The sequence below is a fragment of the Schistocerca serialis genome, chromosome 4 (genome assembly GCF_023864345.2).
Source record: "Schistocerca serialis cubense isolate TAMUIC-IGC-003099 chromosome 4, iqSchSeri2.2, whole genome shotgun sequence".
Taxonomy (NCBI): Eukaryota; Metazoa; Arthropoda; class Insecta; order Orthoptera; family Acrididae; genus Schistocerca; species Schistocerca serialis.
In genome coordinates this window covers 673347135-673370710 of record NC_064641.1, presented here as the reverse complement: position 1 = coordinate 673370710, position 23576 = coordinate 673347135, and the positions used below count along the sequence as shown (strand labels likewise).

The 23576-nt window shown below is 42.1% G+C and overlaps 1 protein-coding gene across 2 annotated transcripts in view; it reads left to right on the top strand.

The window, feature by feature from the left end:
- LOC126473150 (uncharacterized) overlaps positions 1-23246 on the top strand; it is a 151058-nt gene extending 127812 nt beyond the window's left edge. The window contains exon 7 of one of the 2 annotated variants that reach the window (XM_050100009.1): positions 22040-23246. In XM_050100009.1, coding sequence (XP_049955966.1) covers positions 22040-22053 — 14 coding nt within the window. In that variant the 3' untranslated portion in view covers positions 22054-23246. Of the gene's footprint in view, positions 1-5592; positions 7590-22039 lie in introns of those variants that run through there. The other variant, XM_050100008.1, reaches the window with a different exon arrangement.
- The last annotated feature ends 330 nt before the right edge of the window (positions 23247-23576 follow it).

Genomic DNA, 23576 nt, shown 5'->3' with positions numbered 1-23576 from the left:
CTTGATCGAACTGGTGATTCTACCTCCATGCACTATAGCACACCTTAGATTAAATGGATCTTATTTGCTTTAAGCTTATATTGCATTGTATTGTATGGAACTGGAGACCTAGAAACGACGGAGAGGCTTCGCCCCACAGTCAGTAGCCCACAGTGGTACACAATCCCACAACAGGCTACAACAGTCCATTCACCCCACCGCCACCCCACATTAAGCGAGATGAAATTTAGGTATTACCACCACTTTATATCCCTACTCTTCGGGTGTTGGCCTCTCGTGTAGCCACTAGCAAATCTTAAATGTAAAGTCACTAGACACTTTTACTACAGAGACAATGATAGCAGTTGTATTTTCCGCTTTAAAATGTTCAACTAGGGCGGTGTGGTGTCAGTGGTAACGTCACTAACAGTGCTTATGTCCAAAATATGTAGTCTAATTCACCTCTGATCTTTTTTTCCTGTGCTGGATTCGCCGATTTAGAAAATCTTCGAGAATAATGCTAGGTATGAAATTACTCCACTTACACAACAACGTTACTATCCCGTAGTGCGATTCTATACTTCAAAAAAAAAATACTTAACCAATTGCAATATCCAAACCCACCGGCGCTTGCACTACCCAGTATCACGGTCAACGCAACACTAACGACTTCAGACAAAATTACTCAAGTCAAAACTTTAGTATCGCCGCAATTTAACGACTCACGTATTATATTACTAAATACTGAGACAGCATACAAGACACTCTTGAGTAAGTCTGTACAAAATCAAAATCACTCGACTTTTTGTCAAATGTCACACAAATACAAGGAGCCAGACTGACAAAATTCAGGAAACAATTATACTCATCATGCCCTAAACCAAGGAAACAATTATACTCATCATGCCCTAAACCAGTTACTGCACTTTTCCAACCTTGCATTTGAAATCTATTTCAGCCCAAGAACAGAGTCCTATATCCCTTCAGTCCGCAGCTCGTGGTCGTGTGGTAGCGTTCTCGCTTCCCGCGCCCGGGTTCCCGGGTTCGATTTCCGGCGGGGTCAAGGATTTTCTCTGCCTCGTGATGACTGGGTGTTGTGTGCTGTCCTTAGGTTAGTTAGGTTTAAGTAGTTCTAAGTTCTAGGGGACTGATGACCATAGATGTTAAGTCCCATAGTGCTCAGAGCCATTTGAACCTATATCCCTTCCATAAAATCTCGGAAAGCTTCAGACTGACGAAATAACCGATACAATATTGCGCTAGGCAGGAATCGATCACGACACTTAAGGTGTCCCAACTCCCATGCAGTAAAACGTACACTGATCAGCCGGAACATAATGGCCGTCTACGTAATATACGGTATGTCCACATTTGGCACGGATAACAGTGACGACGTGTCGTGGTACGGAAGCAATGAGGCCTTGGCAGGTCGCTGGAGGGATTTGACACCACATCTGCACACACAAGTCACTTAATTCGCAAGGGAGGGGGTCTTGAGCTCTGGCGCCACGATCAATCACATCCTAGATGAGTTCGATCGGGTTCAGATCTGGCGAGTTGTGGGACTGGCACATCAACTGCAGCTCGCCACTGTGTTTCTCGAACCACTACATCACATTCCTGGCCTTGTGACATGGTGCATTATCTTGTTGAAAAGTGCCACTGCCGTTGAGAAACATAATCGTCATGAAAGGATGTACGTGGTCTGCAACTAGTGTACAATACTACGTGACCGTCCTGACGCCTAGACGAGCTCCACTGGAGTCCACCAGAAGATAATAGAGCCGCCGCCAGCTTGTGTACATTCCGAAGTACAGGTGTAACAGAGCTGTTACCCTGGAAGACGACAGATTCGCGCCCTCCCATCGGTACGTTGAAGAAGGTATCGGGATTCACAGATCGTGCAACGCTCTGCCACTGTGCTAATGTCCGGTGCCGAGAGTCACGGCGCATTTCAGTTGGAGTTACCGATGTCGTGGTGTTAACATTGGCACATGCACGGGTCATCAGTTGTGGGGCCCAGCAATGGGGGGTTTCAGTGCACTGTGTGTTCAGATACGAGGGTCACTCCAAAAAAAAATGCACACTATTTATTTTTAAATCCATCTTTTATTTTACATGTTTGAAAGTTTTACAGTGTGTAGAAACATACTTTAGGAACGATATTTTCATTTCTCCACATCATTTTCCATCCCTCTCAACTGCCTTACGCCATCTTGGAACCAGCTCCTGTATACCCGAACGGTAAAATTCTGGACCAATGTGTTGGAACCACTGTTTGGCGGCGTGCACAAGGGAGTCATCATCTTCAAACCTTGATCCACGAAGGGAGTCTTTCAGTTTCCCAAAGATATGATAGTCACATGGAGCCAGGTCAGGACTTAAAGGCGGGTGTTGTCCATCCGAGTTTTGTGATCGCTTCCATGGTTTTTTGACTGACATGTGGCCGTGCATTGTCGTGTAACAGCAAAACATCCTGCTTTTGCCGATTTGGTCTAACACGACTCAGCTGAGCTTGAAGTTTCTTCAGTGTCGTCACATATGCATCAGAATTTATGGTGGTTCCACTTGGCTTGATGTCCACAAGCAAGAGTCCTTTGGAATCGAAAAATACCGTAGCCATAACTTTTCCAGCAGAAGGTGTGGCTTTGATTTTTTTTTTTTTTTCTTGGATGAATTTGCATGATGCCACTCCATTGACTGCCTCTTCATCTCTGGTGAAAAATGATGGAGCCATGTTCCATCACCTGTCACACTTCTTCCAAGAAATTCATCTCCACCATTCTTGTACTGTTCCAAAAGTTCGCTGCATACCGTTTTTCTTGTTTCTTTGTGAGCAACTGTCAACATCTTGAGAACCCACCTGGCACAAACCTTTTTTAACGCCGACACTTTCAGTATTCTGCAAACACTTCCTTCCCCTATCCAAATGTAGCGTGACAATTCGTTCACTTTGATGCGTCTGTCAGCAGTCACCAATTCGTTAACTCTCTGCACATTGTCTGGAGTGTGTGCAGTACGAGGCCTGCCGCTGCGAGGACAGTCCTCAATATTGCCGTGCCCGCTTTCATCACGTAACCTGCTTGCCCACCGACTAACTGTACTGCGATCGACAGCAGCATCTGTGGATGTTTCCCACTGTCTCGTTTTCACAGCACAGGAATTCTGTGACAGCACGTTGCTTCTGACAAACGTCAAGTGTAGCAGCCATCTTGAAGACATGCTGTGACGGCGCCATTCACGGAAACAGGTTGTTGAACTAAGTTTGAAAAAAAGCGGGAAGGATGTATCTACACACTGTAAAACTTTCACAGATGCAAAATGAAAACTGTATTTTTACAAAAATAGTGTGCATTTCTTTTGGAGTGACCCTCGTACATTGTACTCTGCAGAGCATTAAAGTCTGATGTAAGTTGCGCCAAAGTTCGCCGCTTGTTCTGTTTTACCAGTCTGTCCAGCCTATGACGACCGACATCTGTAATGGGGTTTGGCTGCCCAACCTTACAACATCTGGACGTGGTTTCACCTTGGTTTCTACATGTGATGAAGACACTGACCACAGCACTCCTCGAACACCTGAAAAGTCGTGCAGGTTGCGAAATACTCATGCCGAGCCTCCAGGCCATCACAATCTGCCCTCGGCCAAAGTCCGACAGATCGCGCGCCATCCCAGTTCTACAGATGGACGGCACGCTTACTGATACTACATGCACCGTTAGTGTCTCTGACTAGCAGTCATTCGTCATCAGGTGACACTGCTGTCACTTGGATAGGTTTATACCGATAGTAGTTCGCCGGTCTTAATATTCTCGATGATCAGCGTATGTCGTCTACCAAGCCAAGCTCGCTGTCTCCTTAGCTCCTCAATAGTGACTGACTGAAACCCTCGTCAGTACCATACGTGGAGCATTAATTGAAACAAATGTAGGGCGCTGCTGTCATTTCTTAACAAGTAAAGTAAGAATCTCGTGGCCATCAGTTGCTCTTCTAATGGTCAGCTCGCCCAGGATGATATCTTGCGTGCCCAAGCTCTGCTGTCAACCAACGGTGTTCGGATGATCTTTGGCGTGTCTGCACAAATATTTCCATTGCTGGACACAGTATGGGTTTTTCTAGAACATATGTATCAAGATAGACTTTAGTTGCAATGAAATGCAACTTATCTTACTTCTTGGTTCCTATTACAATAGACTGGAACGATGAAATTGTATCGTGACGACACGAAAACTGGTAAAAATAATTTTGAACCGTCACAAGCTTAAATTGGGCTTCAGGGCGGAAGTTGCCTCCACTCTCACTTTCCCCTATTTTAACGTGACGCCAGCTAGCAAGCGCTCGTGCAAAGATGCGAGATCTACGCGAAGGAATATCTCCTTTACTTAAAAGCAGCCGTTGGAAGGCTGCCGTGGGAACTCGAGAGACACAATGTCTCAGCGGCTACTTAGGAACATGGCTAGAAAGATGGTTAGCTTCTGTTGTTACCTCCGTGTAATGATAAAACCTAAAATACCCCTCTTGGAGACGCTCTGTCGAAATCTTGAATTGTATTGGGGCGGTGGTCGCAATCTCGGCAAAACTTGACTAGAGATTAGACAGCACTCGGAATCATTACCGTCATTGGTGAATGACTTGGAGCTTTTCCAAAATTAAAGAGAAGTTAGAATTTTGGCTGAATACTCTTGAGTAAGACAAGGCAGAAACTGTGCCAACAAAGCACAGCAAGATGCAACTCGTTGCTCCATATTGTTGTTGGGTAAGTCAATCAAAAACATTGGCCTAACTCCTTTCATTTCAGTATCTGTTTTAATGTGGTTAAACGTAGTAAACTGCATCGTACCCTTGCAGATTTACAGAGTAACTGTGTCACCATGGATGCACAACTCCAACAATGTAATACTGAAACAATACAATTCAAGACTAATAACAATGCTTTTGTTAGTTTCAGGATAGTCACATCAATAAACGCTGTTTATTTCCCGAACGGCACAAAGTCAGGACGGATACGGAGACTTCTCTGATACCCTGTAGATGAAATATACTTGTGTAGTATGCAGTAATGTTTGAGAAACAATGTGTTTCTTTACTTTAAAATGAACGTAACTAGTTACAACCTGAAGAACAATTTCTTTTTTTGAGGTTACCGGTTTGGTCTGTTTTAGACCATCTTCAGATCTCATACCATGATGGTAGGCTGTGGCGGTGAACGGAGCAAGTACCACGACTCTAGCAGTTAGCTGTAGTGAAGGTGTAGCGCCTGTTCCGTTCACCATCAGCACCTAACATAAGGTCTGAAGATGGTCTGCATCGAACCAAAACCGGTAACCTAAAAAATAAAAAAGTTTCTTGCAATTGTAACTGTTTATGTTCATTTCGTGTTGTGTTATTTAACAAATCTCTGATATACGACTTTCTGAATATTAGAATTTTTGGTAACATTCCGTCTTACATCATTTGAGGTAATAATCCCTGGGAATTTGTTGGTTGCGACCTGTTCTAACCATTGATCAACGACAATTCAGTTCCACAACTCCTAGTCTAATCGTGTAGAGGAGACTTTGATTTCAGCTTCCTTCAGTGTATGAGCACCACCTACTTGCTGTGACTATTTTTCAGATGAGGAGTGGCAGCTGGAGGACAGAAGCAATGCTACCCTCTCCGTGGACACTGGCTGCATGCAGCTGTTGGCGAACGCTCTGGACCACCCGACGTGTCCACTGGAAGACCTGCCACCAGAAACCATCAGGCAGCGCGAGCAGTGCCGTATACAGCTGTGGGAAGACATGGTGCAGCGGTCGCCCCACATACCCGTCACCAGTTACCTGGCCTACACGCAGAGGGCGAACGTCAACCTTTGCCTCTTGGCCTGGATGACAGTCAACTCTTTCAGCATTTGTCAGGACGTCCCCTTTAGTATGATGCAGTCCGTACATGACGCTCGCTGCTATTTCGATAGTCCTCACGACCAGTCGTGTCTGGAAACGAATGCTACAGATGCCATCTGCTCTGTTTCCAGAACTATTCTGTTGGTGAAGTGTCGTGTTTTTCCTTATATAATAGGCTCGAGGTATGTAGCGTCCATCTTTATACAAATGGATCAAACTCAACAACGGACAAGTTATCAGGGCTAGATGGGTACGCAAGGGCAACAGAAAGAAGACTGAACTACAAAGATAGTCTAAGCAGTGCCACCTTGAAATACAAGGATTTTAAAATTGACAGCTTAAAACCTTTAGAAATCTCGTTTATAGCCGTGAATATTATTTTCCGATTTCTGACTGCCGGAGTGTACATATACCTTCCCCAGTTACGTAATTTGCCTGGAATGATATTCCTGTCCTTCCAGATTACAGGCATAATCCAGATCCTGATGCATAGTCGGATAATATTCCTGGTTGGTATTTCCCTGTCGATAGGTTTCAATTTGATCTGTCTTGGACTACTAGGATACATGTACGTACGTACTAAGATATCCTTGACTGAACTCAAAATTTATAGTAACGACAAATTTGGCTCAAAGAGACAACTTCTTTACGTATCAGTTAAGACTACCATCTTAAGTGGGATATGCATACTTATTAGAATTCGGTTCCACCAGGCTGAAGGTATAGCACAGTTCGTATATTACGTGCATATTGCTACCATGGTTCAGGGACCATTGCTGTTCGTTTTCTTCATTTGTAACGAAGCAACACTCCCTCTTCTCAAGAACAGACTACTGGCTTGTTGGAACCCACACATCATCAGTCTGGAGCAAGAACTGTGTTCAACAGCTGAGAGAAATCTGGCTCGGAGGGAAAACAAACTGTCTGTGACTGCAGAATCCTCTTTGTAAAATGTCCAATAGTATTCTTCTCAAAGGGCTGTCTTCATCGTAGACCATACTAAAGCCAGCGATCAGTCGTAAGAATTGTATCCAGCTGGTGTGACAAAACTAATTGTGCCTGATAGCGTACAACCCGTGCCTCCGTTTTCTAATTGGTTCTTTGTACATAATTGCATGCTTATTTATACATGTTAGACTCATTTTACGTATTTTAATGCACTGAGAGCAAGTAATTAATTACTATAATTGATTATGCGTGAAGAAAGTTTTTCTCCTGCGTCTTCTACTTCGATATTTTTATAAGAACATTTTATAATACTTAACATAGGTCAAAGGCGAAAATAATGATGTAACTTCCTATATACGGTAAATTATTTTAACCATCGTTCTCTAATGCAAAGCCAACCGAATGAACTCTTACAAGGCGTTTCCAGGAATCTTTGTTCTTTCACTGATTCATACGAAGCTTTTAAAAGACGTCTGCATTTATCTTATATTGAAAACTGCATAATCGTTCAGTACATAATTAACTGCGTTGTTATACCTCGTCCTGCGTCTCGCTGCATGTGGAATGGCACGAGTTTTCATGTTCGACTAATACAAGCTGCCACTGTTTTCTGAAACTTTTACGTGACTTTCACTTCTGGTACTTCATGTACCTGAAAATTATCATATTGTACCACATTTAACTATATTTTGAGACAGATTTTTTTATCATGTGTTTACCTATTTGTTATTGTTTATGATAGGTGAAATATGAAAATTATAGATATGTGCATAAAAGCTATACATGTGTATTATTTTTAATATAAGTACTATGCCAACATAAATAAACAGCAATGTAAAATTATAGGAAGACGAAGATGAAGACGACCTAGGGTCAGTAGCGTATGGAAGGGCGTGTAATGGCGTATGTTAGGCTGATTAGTGGCTCGATTCAAGAGGGCGGGGAAAATATTTATAGTAAAGAACACAAAAAAACTGTCAGTATGAAATATTGTTTGAACTGAACGCAAAGTATTAAAGACAGTATTACACCAGACTAGAGTAATGGCGTTTGTAAGATGGGATGGCGGTTTGTTGAGCTAGAGATACATAAAAGAAGTACAGAAAATGTTAAAATTAACTTACATGCAAATGAAACCGCTGTCTGTTTGAAGTTAATTTCCCACCCAACTGAACACCCTGCCACAAACGCTACTACATAGATTAGATTTTCAGACATTGTCGAATTACAGCACTCATCACTCAATTGCCAGCCAACAATAATGTTAACAGCGATTTAGTGATATTTAAGAAGGAGGAGTTGCCATATTGGATACAGCAGAAGCAGACATTCGCCACTCGCCATTCTCATACGTCACGAGGCGGGTGACAGGTGCAGCCTGCCGATTCCATTATTCATCAGAAAGAAACACTGACGGCGGAAGCCAAACAAACTACGTCACTTGCACATACCAAATGTAGCAAGCGTTAATATTGTGAAAGAATATGTACATCTTAAAGACTTCCCTCTCATATTCCTGGTGGAAATTATTTTAGAAACATTCTCGCAAGCGAAATTACTTCCACAGTATTAACTTAGTGGTACTGTATCAATTGGACCACTCAGAGAGGCACTAGGTGCGAACTACACTCATGTTTAGAAAAAAACAGAACACCTTGATTGACTAGAGAAAGGACGTTCATATTCACAGGACATGTTCTACAGAAATGTTTAGCATATCAGTCTCCTCGGTTCAGCATGTGTCCTATTGCCTAGTACATACAGGGTCCGCCACTCGCGCTGATAACTTGTTACATGCCCGATGGCATCGATGCGTATAAGGCGCGAATGGCGTCCTGTGGTAGTGCAATCCATGTTACATTCACCTGGTTCTGTGGTTCACCTGCGGTGGTAGACATTGGGTCAGAATACTGCAGCTGTTGTTTCAACATACCCCACACATTTGCGATTGGTGACAAGTCTGGTGATCTGGCGAGAGAGGGCAAAAGGCCGACATCCAGTGATCCCAAGAAGGCACGTGTTCATGCAGCAGCATGTGGTCGTGCATTGTCTTGCTGAAAATCGCTTCTGGGGTTTTGTGCAGAAATGGTATGGTCACATGTCGCAGGATGTCATTAGCGTAGATCACACTGGTCACAGTGCCCTGGTTATGCACCAATTGTGATTTGTGAATGTATCTGATGGCACCCCACACCATAAGGCCTCGAGTTGGCACTGTATGTTTTGTGAGAATGTGATCACTGTGATGGTGCTTCTAACCTCCACCTTTCTAATCGGCCTACTGGATTGCAATGTAATCGACTGTGATCGCATATGTCTAATGAAATTTTACAGGGAGTAAAGCTATTGTTACTGAAGGAAAATAATACCGGTTAGTAGGAGGAAGTGTGCAACAGACACTTCTGAAGGAAGAATCTACTCTAAATATTGATAGAAACTTTTCTCTACCTCTATAATTTTTGTCATACTTCATTATTTTCAAGCATATTTCCTCACTTTGATGACGACGCATATTTTTACAAATATACTATCTTCTTTCGTCCTTCTACGTCTAGAAAGTAGTACGATTTCAGTACACCTTAGAATTCATTTTCCCATAACAAGCCCTCATCCACACTCAAGGTCATTACAGAAAAATCCGTCCGACTCTGACACCGAAAGCGGTTTATCTGGTGGTTTTTCATTTTCTGTTCTTAGACATTAATAATTTCTTTCTTCCTGTTCTGGGGTTGCTGAATTTTGACACCAGCAGTGTAACCTTTTTATCAATTTCTTCGAGTAATTAACTTTGTATTACCAGCTATTCGCTAACTGGCAAGTCAGGTAAATTTTCTTCGGAAAGATGACTGTCATCTCCCAAATTGCTTGGAGAAATGTGCTCTGTTCCTGCTTCTAATTCTTCTCCCGACTCTCGTCTGACTGTATGACGACAGCCTTAACCTCGCAGATGTAATCTACGAGGCTTTCAATTAGTCGTACCCAGTCATCATCGGCAAACTCGTCTTTCCCCTCTTCAGAAATTTCGCCTCTGTTTTCTTTAGGACCAGCGGCGTTGGGGATGGCTACTTCAATTGCTAAAACATTTGGAAAAGCCTGTCTCTTCGACGCAGAGCTCTCCGTTTCTTCATAAACGCTAATTTCGTGCGGATTGAGAAGTGTCAAATATTGTTCGCTCTCTCCATTAGCACATCTCCCATACAATCCTCTGTAATCCTTCAGTTCGCTGTAATCCGCCCGAACTGACCTAACCACACCTCCTCGCGTTCCGCATTGTCCTGCGCGATAACGGAAGTTTTATTCGATATCGGCTTCTTTAACTCCGCCAGCGAATCACGTTGTATTGGAGCTTGTGGTACCGTTGTTGTTTTAACAGCGGCAGCCTCTCCGTTAATGACCGGTACTCTACCCTCATCGTTATTACGGACAGTGATCGCTTTGTTGACTGCCGTTTCATCCACAAATACTATTACCGCGGGTGCGTTACTCGCTCTGTGTCTTCCTGCATATTCTCCCATCGCCGATTTATCCATTCGGATCTATTATAGCGACGTTGCCTAAGGCTTTCTTACGGGGCGCCAAGGTCTTCCCACGCCCGTTGGGCCCTACCAGGGCGGCTAATGGTTGCCTTCATTAAGTACGTCAGGCTCGTTTCTATCCATCTGTCGCAACTGATAACTTTGCTCCTGCCTTCCAAAATTCTGCAAAGAACCGCATACTATATTCACATAATACTGGCCTCTGTCATTTCTACTATTATTGTTCTCACTATAACTGTTACTGTTATAGAGGTGTGAGTTATTATTACCACAGTGGTGGTTACCATTAGTGCCATTGTTGCTGTTGTTATGATTGCTGCTGCTGTGGTAATTGTTACTATTACCACGACTTTTAAAATTTTCGCGTTTATTCCGCCAATTATTTTCATCTTCGACCTTTTCTAAGAATGCAGCAATTGTTCTGTAACTACTGTCCATGCACCTCTTGGAATCACCTAGAAGCTTCTTCCACCGCTCCTAGACAATCACCGATTCAGTCCGTCGGTCATGCAAATATTCTAAGTTGCGGATCCAATAATCGCAGAATTCTTTCATTGAGCCGCACGAGTTTTCGTCGTAGGAGTTTGAGAGTATGAAATAGCGCCATTCAATCTCATGCTTCGGCTCTGATCAATCTTATTTCAAGAATTCATACTTAAATTCTTGAAAGCTCAAGTTCACAACATCGAGATTCAAGCCCCATTGCTTAGCATCGCCTGCTAGCACGTCGATTACAGCGTTAGTTTTTCTCTTACCCGTCCACGATTCAGGCAATACTTCGCAATTTTTAATGAAGTCGGTGGCGTCCAATCAATCCTGCTTTTGGAGGTGATCGAAACGCTCCTCATTCGCAAAGATTTCAGTATTATGTACGTGACATAACACACACGGCAGCTTTTCGTATAATCTCTTTTCCAGTTCGGTTACTTTTGTAACTGCTCGGCAAGTGGTCGTCGCTAACGTTTCCTTTTACCTCTTTTTCTCATCACACGTAGTCAACTGTTTCTTCACTCTATTATCTACGTCTGATACTAAAGTTTGCAAATTCGTAACCTATTCCCTGGCATCTTTTTGTACTAATTTTACCTTTTCAAGTACTTATTTCCAGTAATGGGTTCAACAGTCTCTTCCATTTTCTGGTCGATCCTCTCAACTTCCGTCTCAAAACGACTATTTATGCCTCCTATTTTGACTGTACCTCTGTCATGTGTTGCTCAAGATTATCGATTTCGGAATTCATGACAATTATTTCTTTCTTGATTTCATCTATTTCCGCGTTAACAACTTCAATGTTATTCTTAACTATCTTGATTTCTTTCTTCTGATCATCCTTTTTCACTTAACTGTGGGTCCATTTTTCTGTTAATTCCCTTCGTGAAAGTAAATTAAGGGTGGCAATGTACAATAATCAAGAATGGAAGAAAACAGTACTCTGAGTAAAATAGGTTTAAGACAGGGCTGCAGTCATTGTCCCAGACTGTTGAAACTGAAGAAGGGTGAACCGATAGTGGAATTATAGAAAGTTTCATGAATAGGAGTAAAGTTCAGGGTGAATAGGATTTGCTGAAGACACTGCTACCATCACCGATAGTGAAAAAGGATTAGTTGAGCTGTTGAATGGAATGAATTATTTAACGCACATAGAATTTAGTTTTATAAACTAAAGAAAGACGAAAATGTTGGGGAGTAGCAGAAATGAGATTTGCGACGAGCTTAACATCAAATCTGGGGACCACTAAGCAGACCAATTGAAGGTCTTCTGCTTCCAAGCAAATTTAAGAGTAAGGGATGAAGTAACATTTTTATAAGAAGTAAACGAGCACCGGTATGACATGGCTACTAAAACTTGGAGGATCTACTAGTCCGAGGAATAAACATCTAAGAATGCTTGGAGCACAGCATTGTATGAAAATGAGTCGTGGATTGTGGGAAAAAACAGGAAAAGGAGTGAATCGAAGTGTTCCAAAAGTGATGCTACAGAAATATGTTGAAAATTATGTGACCATAAGAAATGAAATGTGGATGTTCTCCGCAGAATTGGCGAGAATAGCAACGTGTGGACAGTTGCGACAAGGAGAAGGGATAGCATAATAGGACAAGTGTTGTGACATAAGGGCAAAAACTTCCATAGGGAAAGACAGAAACAGGAATCCATCTACAAGTAACTGAGGACTTCGTGTGCAAGTGTTACTGAGAAATGAAGAGGTTGCTGCCCTTCCCCCTCCCTCCCCCCCCCCCCCCCAAATTTGCCGACAAGAAAACAAATACCACAGGTCAACATGACATTCTAAATCTGTTATTGAAACTGATACAAGTGTCATCTGCAGTGGGCAGAGATACGGTTTGCATTTTGCTCGCAGTTACGTGAACGTGTTGTACTGTGACAATGTTTCACAACCTGAGGATATGAGGTAGGACAGGCCTCCTCGATCGACCCTTTCTGGTGGTTTTACTCTTGAAGAGTGTATTTCTTATAAATAGTTGTTTAATACACAACTCTAGGCGCTGCAGTCCGGAACTGCCCGGCTGCTACGGTCGCAGGTTCGAATCCTGCCTCGGGTATGGATGTGTGTGATGTCCTTGGGTTAGTTAGGTTTAAGTAGTTCTAGGGGACTGATGACCTCAAATGTTAAGTCCCATAGTGCTCAGAGCCATTTGAACCCATACAGAACTGTGAGATTATTTCTCTTCACTCGTTCCTACCACAGATCCCACATTGTCACGTAAATTTATCTTTATCCCGTTTACTGCAACAGCATTCCAGTCCTATGTGACTATTAGCTCCTCATCTCGCTTTGCATGCAGATTTACCCGTTCACTGTCGTCGTATACTCTCTCTTCCCCTCACTAGATTTTCTGGGTCCGTTGTTGACTTACATGCTTGAATTATTTTTCGGCACTGGTTTGCTGATTCTATTGAAAACAAATCACCAAACTGTTCATAATTACTCACTGTTTGCCCAACCTCCTTAGTCATAGCTAACCTCTCCCCCATGATACAATTTTCTCATCCTGTGAATGTCACCCGCGCCTCATCTGACCATATATCTTCATCTTTATTCCATTTCACTTTTCATACCAACATTAAATCTAGATTGAGACCTTACATTTTCTTTTTCAGATATTTTAGCTTTCCTACACGTAATGGCACTGTGAGAGTGCGTGCTCACATGTGTGTGTGTGTGTGTGTGTGTGTGTGTGTGTGTGTGTGTGTGTGTGCATGCACGCATGCATGTATTGAGGCAACTCGGCACATGCAAAGAGACGGCAGCACTATCAGATGGGTCAATGTGGTGGTTGTCTTGGGTGGTGCATCTGCAGCAGGAATCCAGCCATGGTTGCTGTGTGTCTGACAGTGAGTGCTGGCAGTGAGCCTGCTGTCTTCCGTGACTGGTGAGCTGCAGAAAGGGGCAAAGTGTGGCTCAGTGTATTGATACGGGGACCTGGGGACGGGTCACTACAGGCAGGACCACTGGCACATAATCCACATGCAGACAACAGACTGAGTACACAATGCCAACAAAAATAGTGTTTCATCCAATATAATTGCCTCATCAGTGATGCAATCACATTCAGCTTACTTTAAGTCGCCACAGCAGTAGTTTACCACAGTAATGATAGACAGCTCACGATAAAGCATGTATCAAAAGTAAGTACTATAGCCAAAAGTTGTACTAAGCTTATTTACAGAGTTATTGGAAAGGTCAGCTCAAATGCATCGGAACAGCAGCAACTGCAGATGAATTACAAGGACGTTAAGCTGGTTGTGACCGAAATTTAAATTTAATTAATGTGATAATATCACCAACAGACAGTGTTCAAAGCTTGAATTAAAGAGTGGGATTTAGAAGGCACAAATGGAAAGGATTACAGCAGATTATGAACAGATGGAGAAGAAGTTCAGAGGGGTGAGAAGTGCAGGAAGGTGAAAACAAAGATTTCGTCATATAAGTAAGCTCTGATAGTGGGAAATTTATTTGCCATTAAAAATATTACCACAGATACTGAAATATTATCGAGTAAATAGAATTGACACAAATTTGGTTATTTGAAAGCTAGAACTTTCACTTTGTAATCGCCCATGAAATCACGAAATCCTTAAAATAAGCTTGTATATTTGTCACCCATTACAGGACACAGTCTAACGTCTTGGAACTGAATGAATAACAGCGAAGGATAAGTGTGTGAGTGTGTGTGTGTGTGTGCGTGTGTGTGTGTGCGTGTGTGTGTGTGCGTGTGTGTGTGTGTGTGTGTGTGTGTGTGTGTATGTGTGTGTGTCTTGTGAGGAACGTTTGCGATTTACGATATTGTAGTTGTAAGTTACGCTGTGGACTTGCTACTGAACAAAATATGATTGCTCTTCCTGCACATACACGAGATGTGAACCGTAAATCATATCATAATTTGATGTCAAGCAGATAGACAGCTAAATCTGGTGTGGATGCAAACCATGAGGGTCCTGAGGACCCCTTCCCACCCACCAAGAGAAGCTAAAGAATTGTGTTAACCATTGATACAAAAATATTATGGTTACAAGAAAACATTTTATGTACATAGTATTTCTTATTATCCATTATCCATGATTATGTTATTATAAGTTACATTGGGGGAGAACACGTTGAAAGACAACGGCAATCATAGAAATGAATCTGGATACTTGCATGTAACTAATGCCTGATAATATGTGATGCATGAGGCAGTGAGTAACCTGATGGACACAAATTACGAAAAGGAGCTGATGTATGTCACTCACAGCATTTGCAAAACGTACAGGTAGATCTGACTATACTGTCAAAAACAAATGGTTCAAACTCTAGTGCTTGTATCATACAACACAGTATACAGAACAAGTTTGAAGTAATGTAGACAAGTATATCCATGTGCATTGTTTTAAGATAAAAACTATCTTACAAGAAGATACATAGCGACAGTTGCATGTTTCTTATTTCAAACATGAGTTTTCACGCTAAACTACAATGAACAAGAGAGAATCGAATTGAATGATTTGCTATGCAGGCTATAGGTTAATTAGCAATGTTCTATGTTTCCCAAACTGTGCTCTGCCGAACATCGGTGTTCCGCAGGAAGTGAATAAGTCCCCTGCAAAAAACTATTAATAACATGGCGTTGTTTCACGACTTTTTGACGACTTTAATTACCTTTTACATTTTATTACAACTTCTCTGTTATGATTAATAGTTGAAGCAATCACTAAATAGAACAAGTTTTTCTCATTTTTGATAATTTAATTAACTTTCAAAATAAATAAGGTGTTCCATCAAAGTACAAGGATTCTCAAAGTATTGCATCAGAGAGAAAGTTTGGAATCCCCTGGGCTGGAGAGTGCATGCACCGTCATCTTAAAAACAGCATTTCCAATACGTCAAACAGCACATTATTCTTTCGTCTGATGTGCCTCGCTGAAAACTATTAGATGATTTGGGAATGTTATTAGCTACTAAATTTGCAGTAACTGTAAAATGGTGTTGAACTAATGAAATTTGGATGTCAGCGACTCTTCAGTGTTCAGGTTGTCAAGATGGAATAGCAACAGCAACTGATGGGGTTAGAGAATGTCGTCTGCAGTGCCCTAATAGAAAAAAATACTGTGGTATCCACTAGATGGCTTGAGTAATCTCATAGAGAAAACAACACAGGTGGACAGAGACTTTATGTATGTTCATCGAGAATGTAGGTAAAGTACGTTAATCACTTGATCACAGAAGGGAGTGTGCCCAAGTGTTGTATGTGCTCTAGGCTCTTACGGAACAGAGGGGGGTCGGGAGTGGCAGGGAGAGGAAATTTGTTGGGAAGACTCACCTGTATGCAGGACTGCCCAGAGCTGTCGTGGACTGGTTTGTGGTCCGAGAGAGGGTCGCAGCGCGCGTGAGGAATGAGCAGCCATACACTGCAGCGCAGATGCTCACTTCATCTTGTTATTTTCAACTTCATACAGATCATGACTGAGAATCGCATTATTCTTTCGTCAGCTGTGCCTTCAAGATAACTCCAAATCTTCCATGTACCGTCTGGAGAGAACAAAGAACTGTCTTGACAAAATTTCTGACATATTGCGTATGCGTAACAAATAAGTGAAAGACGAGTAATCAACAAACAAAGCTGTAGTACCGAGATTGGAAGAGTGATTACATTGACCATCTACTTTATTGCACAAAGATATTCCCATAGGTCAGTTATTTTTGGAGGGGAAGCATAAGCTATCGAAAACAGTAACGACACTGCTACTCTCTTTGAACGGTGTTCCAGTGTGTTATCTTGTTCCAGATGTCAGTTATGAGCGACACACTTGATCCTCATCTTGTTGTTGTTGTTGTTGTTGTTGTCTTCAGTCGGAATACGACTTTGATGTAGCTATCCATTTTATTCTATCCTATGCAGGCTTCTTTATCTCAGAATAACTATAACAACCTACATAGTCCCACACTTACGTCCAGTACTAAACTGGTGACCCGTTGATGTCCGGTGTCCTACCAACTGATCCCTTCTCTTAGTCAAGTTCTGCCACAAACTCTTTTCTCCCCAATTCCATTCACTCCCTCCTTAGTAGTTACCTGATCTACCAATCTAATCTTCAGCATTATTCTGTAGCTCCACATTTCAAAAGCTTCTATTCTCTTCTTGTCTAAACTAATTATCATCCACGTTTCACTTCCATGCATAGCTACACTCCAAACACAAATACTTTCAGAACAAATTTCAGTACCGAGCGAGGTGGCGCAGTGGTTAGCACACTGGACTCGCATTCGGGAGGACGACGGTTCAATCCCGCGTCCGGCCATCCTGATTTAGGTTTTCCGTGATTTCCCTAAATCGCTCCAGGCAAATGCCGGGATGGTTCCTCTGAAGGGGCACGGCCGACTTCCTTCCCTGTCCTTCCCTAATCCGATGAGACCGATGACCTCGCTGTTTGGTCTCTTTCCCCAAACCAACCAACCAAATATCAGTTCGTCAAAAACGCTTTTCTTGCCACTGCCAGTGTATATTTTTATCCTCTCAGTTTCGGCCAACATCAGTTATTTCCTGCTCATATAACAAAACTCACTTGCTGCTTTAAGTGTCTCGTTTCCTAATTCCCTCTATATCACCTGATTTAATTCGACTACATTCACTTATCCCTGTTTTGCTTTTGAAGGCACTGGCCATTCTGTCCAACTGCTCTTCAAGTCCTCTACTGCCTCTGACAGAATTACAAAGTCATCGGCACACCTCGGGGTTTTTTCCTCTTCTTCCTGAACTTTAATCCCTACTCCATATTTTTCTTTGGCTTCCTTTACTGCTTGCTCCATATACAGATTCAATAACATCATGGAAAGGCTACAACACTGTGTCACTTCCCATTCATGTCCCTCAACTCTTACAACTGTTGTCTGGTTTCTATACACGTTGAAAATAGCCTTTGTCTCCCTGTGTTTTACCCTGCAACCTTCAGAATTTCAAAGAGTTTATTCCAGACAACACTGTCAAAACCTTTCTCTAAGTCCACAAAAGCTATAAAATTAGGTTTGCATTTCCTAAACCCATCTTCCAAGGTAGCTTCTCTTTATGCACCACGACTCTCTTTGTAGGTATGCCACAGTCAGCGCAGCAGAGACACTAATCAGCATTAAATGCTATTTCATACACAACGGCTTACAGCGACCTAAAAAGGGCAGAGAATGGGGCCTGAGGAATAGCCAGCCCTGGCTGCAAACTACACACATCACTGTGTCTGGTTCTGTGTTAAGCAGTACATCACTGCGTCCAGAACAAAATGGCTCATGCTGTATACACAAGTGCCCTTTTTCCAGACATTTGATGTGTAAACCTAAGTAACAACGATTTGTACACATGCAGTTTAAGAGAATTACTGGCTGCAAATAAAGATGAACTGCCTAAAAGTGAAAACAGTTTTTGAAGCTATGAAAAAGTAGCTCTTTACAGATATTTGATAGACACCTAATCTGCTAGTAAACGCAGTTCAGTTCAGTTTAGAACACCGTTGAATGTGTCACGAAAAGCACTGTGAGCTACCAGCAAACGGCTTTTGTACCTCTCAATGAAGGTATATTACACATAAAAGAGTTATGTACGTAAAATCATTGGCTGACATTGTAGGCTTGAAAATACCCACACAAACTACTACAAAGACACACACACACACACACACACACATAAACACACACACACAAACACACACGCGCTCGCGCGCGCATGCACACACACAATCACATGCTGCGTTAGAAAACACTTGAACTTACATGGTTTCTGCAGGTGGCCCACTACGTGGCCGACACCTGCGAGCTGGTCTTTATGAAAGCGAAAGCGACCTCTGTGAGGCTTAATCCCGTTTTACACGGAACGTATGAGCTTGCAAGGTTACCCATGATGCACCATTTCCGCCGGCGCCTTCCGCGTAGACGAGGCCACTTGCAAGAGATTCACTCTTACGATCGCTAGACGGCGGAACAGGATGGATCCTGTTCTCACACGTATGTAGGTTCTTCGCGCTTGCACGGACGAGCAAGTGGGGAGCACAGCTGGCAAACGGCGCGAAATTCTATGTGAAATGTGTACCTCGCTCCTGCTCAGGGAAATGTTATACAGCAGGTTGTTCGTCTCACAAAAGTTAACGCGTGAAATATCAGCCATTTTCGGTAGGTATTATTTGAAGCTTTTATCTCGGTTACACGATTTATCAAAAGCTGCTGCTATTCTAAGCCATTCCTCTTCAGCTGTTGAAGCCCGTAAGAAAGTAAAAGTGAAGTGAAAGTTCTCACTTTTTTAAATTCAGTAATACAGGAAACAAGTACCTTCAAATAGTCATCTCTCAAAGAGTTACGGATTTCACACTATAAATCTATTGTCAATTTAGACAAACTCGTACTAAAATGCGATTTGCAAACGATAAGCTCTTGTAAGATTCGCCAGTCGCCAGAAATTGCAATGTAACTGTTAACATGGAAAGGAATAAAATATGGCCGGCCGAAGTGGCCGTGCGGTTCTAGGCACTGCAGTCTGGAACCGCGAGACCACTACAGTCGCAGATTAGAATCTTGCCTCGGGCATGGATGTGTGTGATGTGCTCAGGTTAGTTAGGTTTAACTAGTTCTAAGTTCTAGGGGACTAATGACCTCAGAAGTTGATAGTGCTCAGAGCCATTTGAACCATTTGAATAAAATATGACAACTTTCAGCTACTGTATTTGAACAAACAATCGTATGAAAAAATATACACACAAAATTAAAGTCTTTTTTCTGCTTGGCGTAACTGCTTCTCTCAGACGAATATTGGGCTCAATTAAGGACGACAGCATGTCGAAGTACACTGCAGCCATTCTCACAAAATTTTAAACTGTAGTGGATCCTCCAGCCTCAATTCCTTCATCAATAAGGAATAACAGGCTTTTTTCCTTGTCCCTTCTTTGAAACCATGACCGAACCCAGAAGCTTCTATTTCTGCAGCATCGTTCTTCCTATATTTTTCTTTATGATGAAAGCTGCATCTATGATAATAAGACCAATGTGATATCTTCTTCCATCCTTCTGAGCCTTGTCTTCTGAAAGTATTTAAACGGCTTTTATAATGAGGGTGTTTACACATGTGAGGGACTTAAAGTTTCATATAAATTGTGGGAAAACAATTAAATGTATCATCATAGTGACCGTCTAAAGTTCAAACAAAAGTAGTGCCCTTGGAAAAAGACATAAAATACCCGAAAGTCTCGAAAGTGAACTAAGGCCGTCGATTCACATGCTGGAAGTTGTCAACAAACATTTAAAGCAGATGATGTGACAGTCACGTGCCATATAAACGCATTTTTGTAGTTGGACGTTCTACCGCATGGAGCGCTGCAGTAGACGACGACTTTCTTGTGAGAGTTGCACGTCTAGTGTGAAACGGGATTTACACACGAGTGCCTCACTGCAAGCATTTCTGTGCCCACTGCATTCTCCACCGCCAGCTGAGTGGCCAGCTGCCACTCACACTGAGTCTCCAACACCGACACGCTGTATTTGTTTGCATCAGCCAGCAGTTTGCAGAGGGGGGGGGGGGATGTCAAGCTGCGCAGCTGGGGGAACTGAAAGGCATAAATGTAGGCCAGCAGCTGGCGCAGAACTGGACCCTCCACATCAGGTATTGTGACCTCACTGCTGCTGGTCAGTTGGGTTGTTTTTGGGGGAGGAGACCAGACAGCGAGGTCATCGGTCTCATCGGATTAGGGAAGGAATAGGTAGGAAGTCGACTGTGCCCTTTCAAAGGAACCATCTCGGCATATTTCTGGAGCATTTAGGAAAATCACGGAAAACCTAAATCAGGATGGCCGGACGCGGGATTGAACGGTCGTCCTCCCAAATGGGAGGCCAGTGTGCAAGCCACTGCGCCACCTTGCTCGGTAGTCACTGCTGCTGGCCTCCAGTGTATCGTGGTGGAACATGGCGGCGAACATGGGCCTCCTGTCTGTCAGAACGACCCTGTGCACTGCCAGCCGTGTGTCGCCTGCCACCAACATCACTACAGTGCCATCCCCAGCGTTTTGATGGGCGCCCACATCCAAAGTCGCAGTCTCCTACACACCCTATTCAGCTACCACTGTGAATGATTCTGAAATATGGTGTCCCCAAACGTCCCTTTGCCTTTAAACAGCACCATCAGTACTTTTTAATGAATTTTGTCCTTGACAAATCAATTACAACACTGTGGAACCCTTGCTGTGTCCAACTGATCTTACAAGTGAATAGTTGTAGATCTTCAGCAACACAGTATCATACACACTTATATAGTCCAATATGTCCACAGAAAAGGTTGAGACATTTTAACAATTTCTGGATACAATGCAGTCTCACACTATCCTGAAGTCTTTCAAACGGAGATCTAATGCCATACAGACAAGGCCAGAAGGAACTATAGTGGTGCTTCACTGAATGACTTACCCTTTTAATCTCTCGAAGTATTTGGAAAAACGACATTTTACAACTGAAATATAAATCACACTTCAGTAGCAATGCTATGGTGACTCCATCCTGGAGTTCCACTTTCCGCCACCAGGTGGCATCAAACTCGTGGTGCTGCAGTCACGTAGTGTGGGAAATTATAAAAAAGTGGTGGATGGAGAGATATCCAAGAAAATGGGGCCCAGAATTCTGAATAGGCCAACTGTCCTGCATTACAAACGATGGGAAATTAAAAATATTTGTGAGAAATTTAATAATAAAAGATGGAGGTTGGTGAGAAATTTTAAAAAAGATGGGAACTTCAAGAAAATCAAAGATGGCATAAGTGGGAAATTTAAAAGTTGGTGGGAAATTTAAAAAAAGGAACTAGCACAATTGTGCTTTATGCCGTAAACCATGACCTCCTCGTTGTAACTGATCAGGGTGAAATATTAAATGGAGGGACTTGATATGAATAACACATATTTTAAAACATATAACTATCTCCATCATACTTTATAGTAGCTATCCCTCCCCCCTTCCTCTTCCCTCCCTCCCACTGTCTCCAGTCAATCATAGTACACTTTCAAATTCAAAGTAGCAAAAATAGTCAAATTGTGTTAGTTGAAAATTAAAAACTCTGTCTTCGTCACCCTGTTTCCAACAAATATCATGGAGTGTTCCTTATCTGCAACCTATCATCATGCAGTATTAGAAATGAGAAAAATCCAGGATGTTGGAAATAGTCCAATTGTATTAATAGGTGTTCCGGCATAAAGTCAAGCCCCGTCATGCCTGTTGGGAACATTAGAGTAGAGAGAGCTGTGAAGAAGATGTCAGCCAATAGCACACTGACGGACCCTTTTCTAGGATGAGAAATCAACAGCAGCGGCCTCTGGATGAAAAGAACATAAGCACCGCTCCTGACTGGTCGCGGCTAGTTCTACACAAGCGTCAAGACTGGCGACCTGGATAGAAGCATCCACTGTATTACTTCAATTGTACTGAAATCGTTATACTTAAAGACATTGATTATATTGCATGTCACCCTTTGCTTGCGACACATCTATGTATTTCTCAAGTTAAGTATTGTCAATGATGCATTTCACAATAAAACTCTTTAATACGATTTGCTTGAATTGCTGTCTAGTGATCCGAGAAGCAGGTTTCCTAGACATGCCATCTTTTACAACTAGGCAGGATACAACAGTGGGAACTTGAAAACCATATCCTACTCCCTCTATCACGAACCAAGTACACTGCAATACTACTTGTCTCAAGCCAGTCGTAGTGCAGTAGCAAAAAGTCAGGGTCCAATGAAAAATCCAAGATATGGGAAACATCCCAACTGTTTTAATGGAAAATTTAAAACTGTCTCCCCCTCCCATTCCCTCCATCCTATCAACAACCAATAACTGTGCAGTATTAAAAATCCAAGATGCTGGAATTAGTCCAACTATGTACCTTATAGCCCCTCTCCCTCCTCTTTTGAGTCAACCAGAGTATGGTACTGAAATTGTCCATAAAAGTTGTGCCAGTTATGTAATAAAATTACATAGCCTCCACTTGAAAGACAAAGAAATTCATTTTTTCCAGCACAAATATTGTGTCAGGTTATGTTACTTTTTGAACAGACCAAAATGTGCTTTATATTCCCTCTCTCTCCTCTTTCCTACCAATGATAGTGTAATATAAAAATTATGCTTAAAACTGACATCTAATCCATGATATGTACATAAAATTGTGGAAAGACACTCTGTATAATACACTCCCTCCCTCCCTTCTCCTCCAGTCACAGCCGAATATTAAAATTAAGGAGTTGATTACAGTGCAGTCCCATCTGGTCTGTGCTCAAAAATATCTAAATGACCTGAAATATCAGTCACGAAAAAGTATGTCACACACTTCTCTCACTTGTTCCTCAATAACAGACTGGTATTACAATTACAATGTAGTCTAGTACGAGCTATGCTCGAAAGCATCCAAAATATTTGTAAAGATAAAAATACATCTAAGTATCTCAATTCTGTGAAAAATGACAAATTGCATTTTTGTTGGTGACATCCAAAAATCATTTATGGACTGGCTCATCAGTCACATCAGAAAATTTCTTTCAAAGTTGTGTCATTTGCTATGAAATATTAGAATGAATATATAACACACTCTCCTTAAATAATTAAAAACCAGCAATTGTGTATAAAATATAATTAACAAATTAGTTATACATCGTTGTCAAACATTAATTATATTGTATATACTATGCTCCAAACCCCTGAAAAATGCTAAATAAAATCAACTGC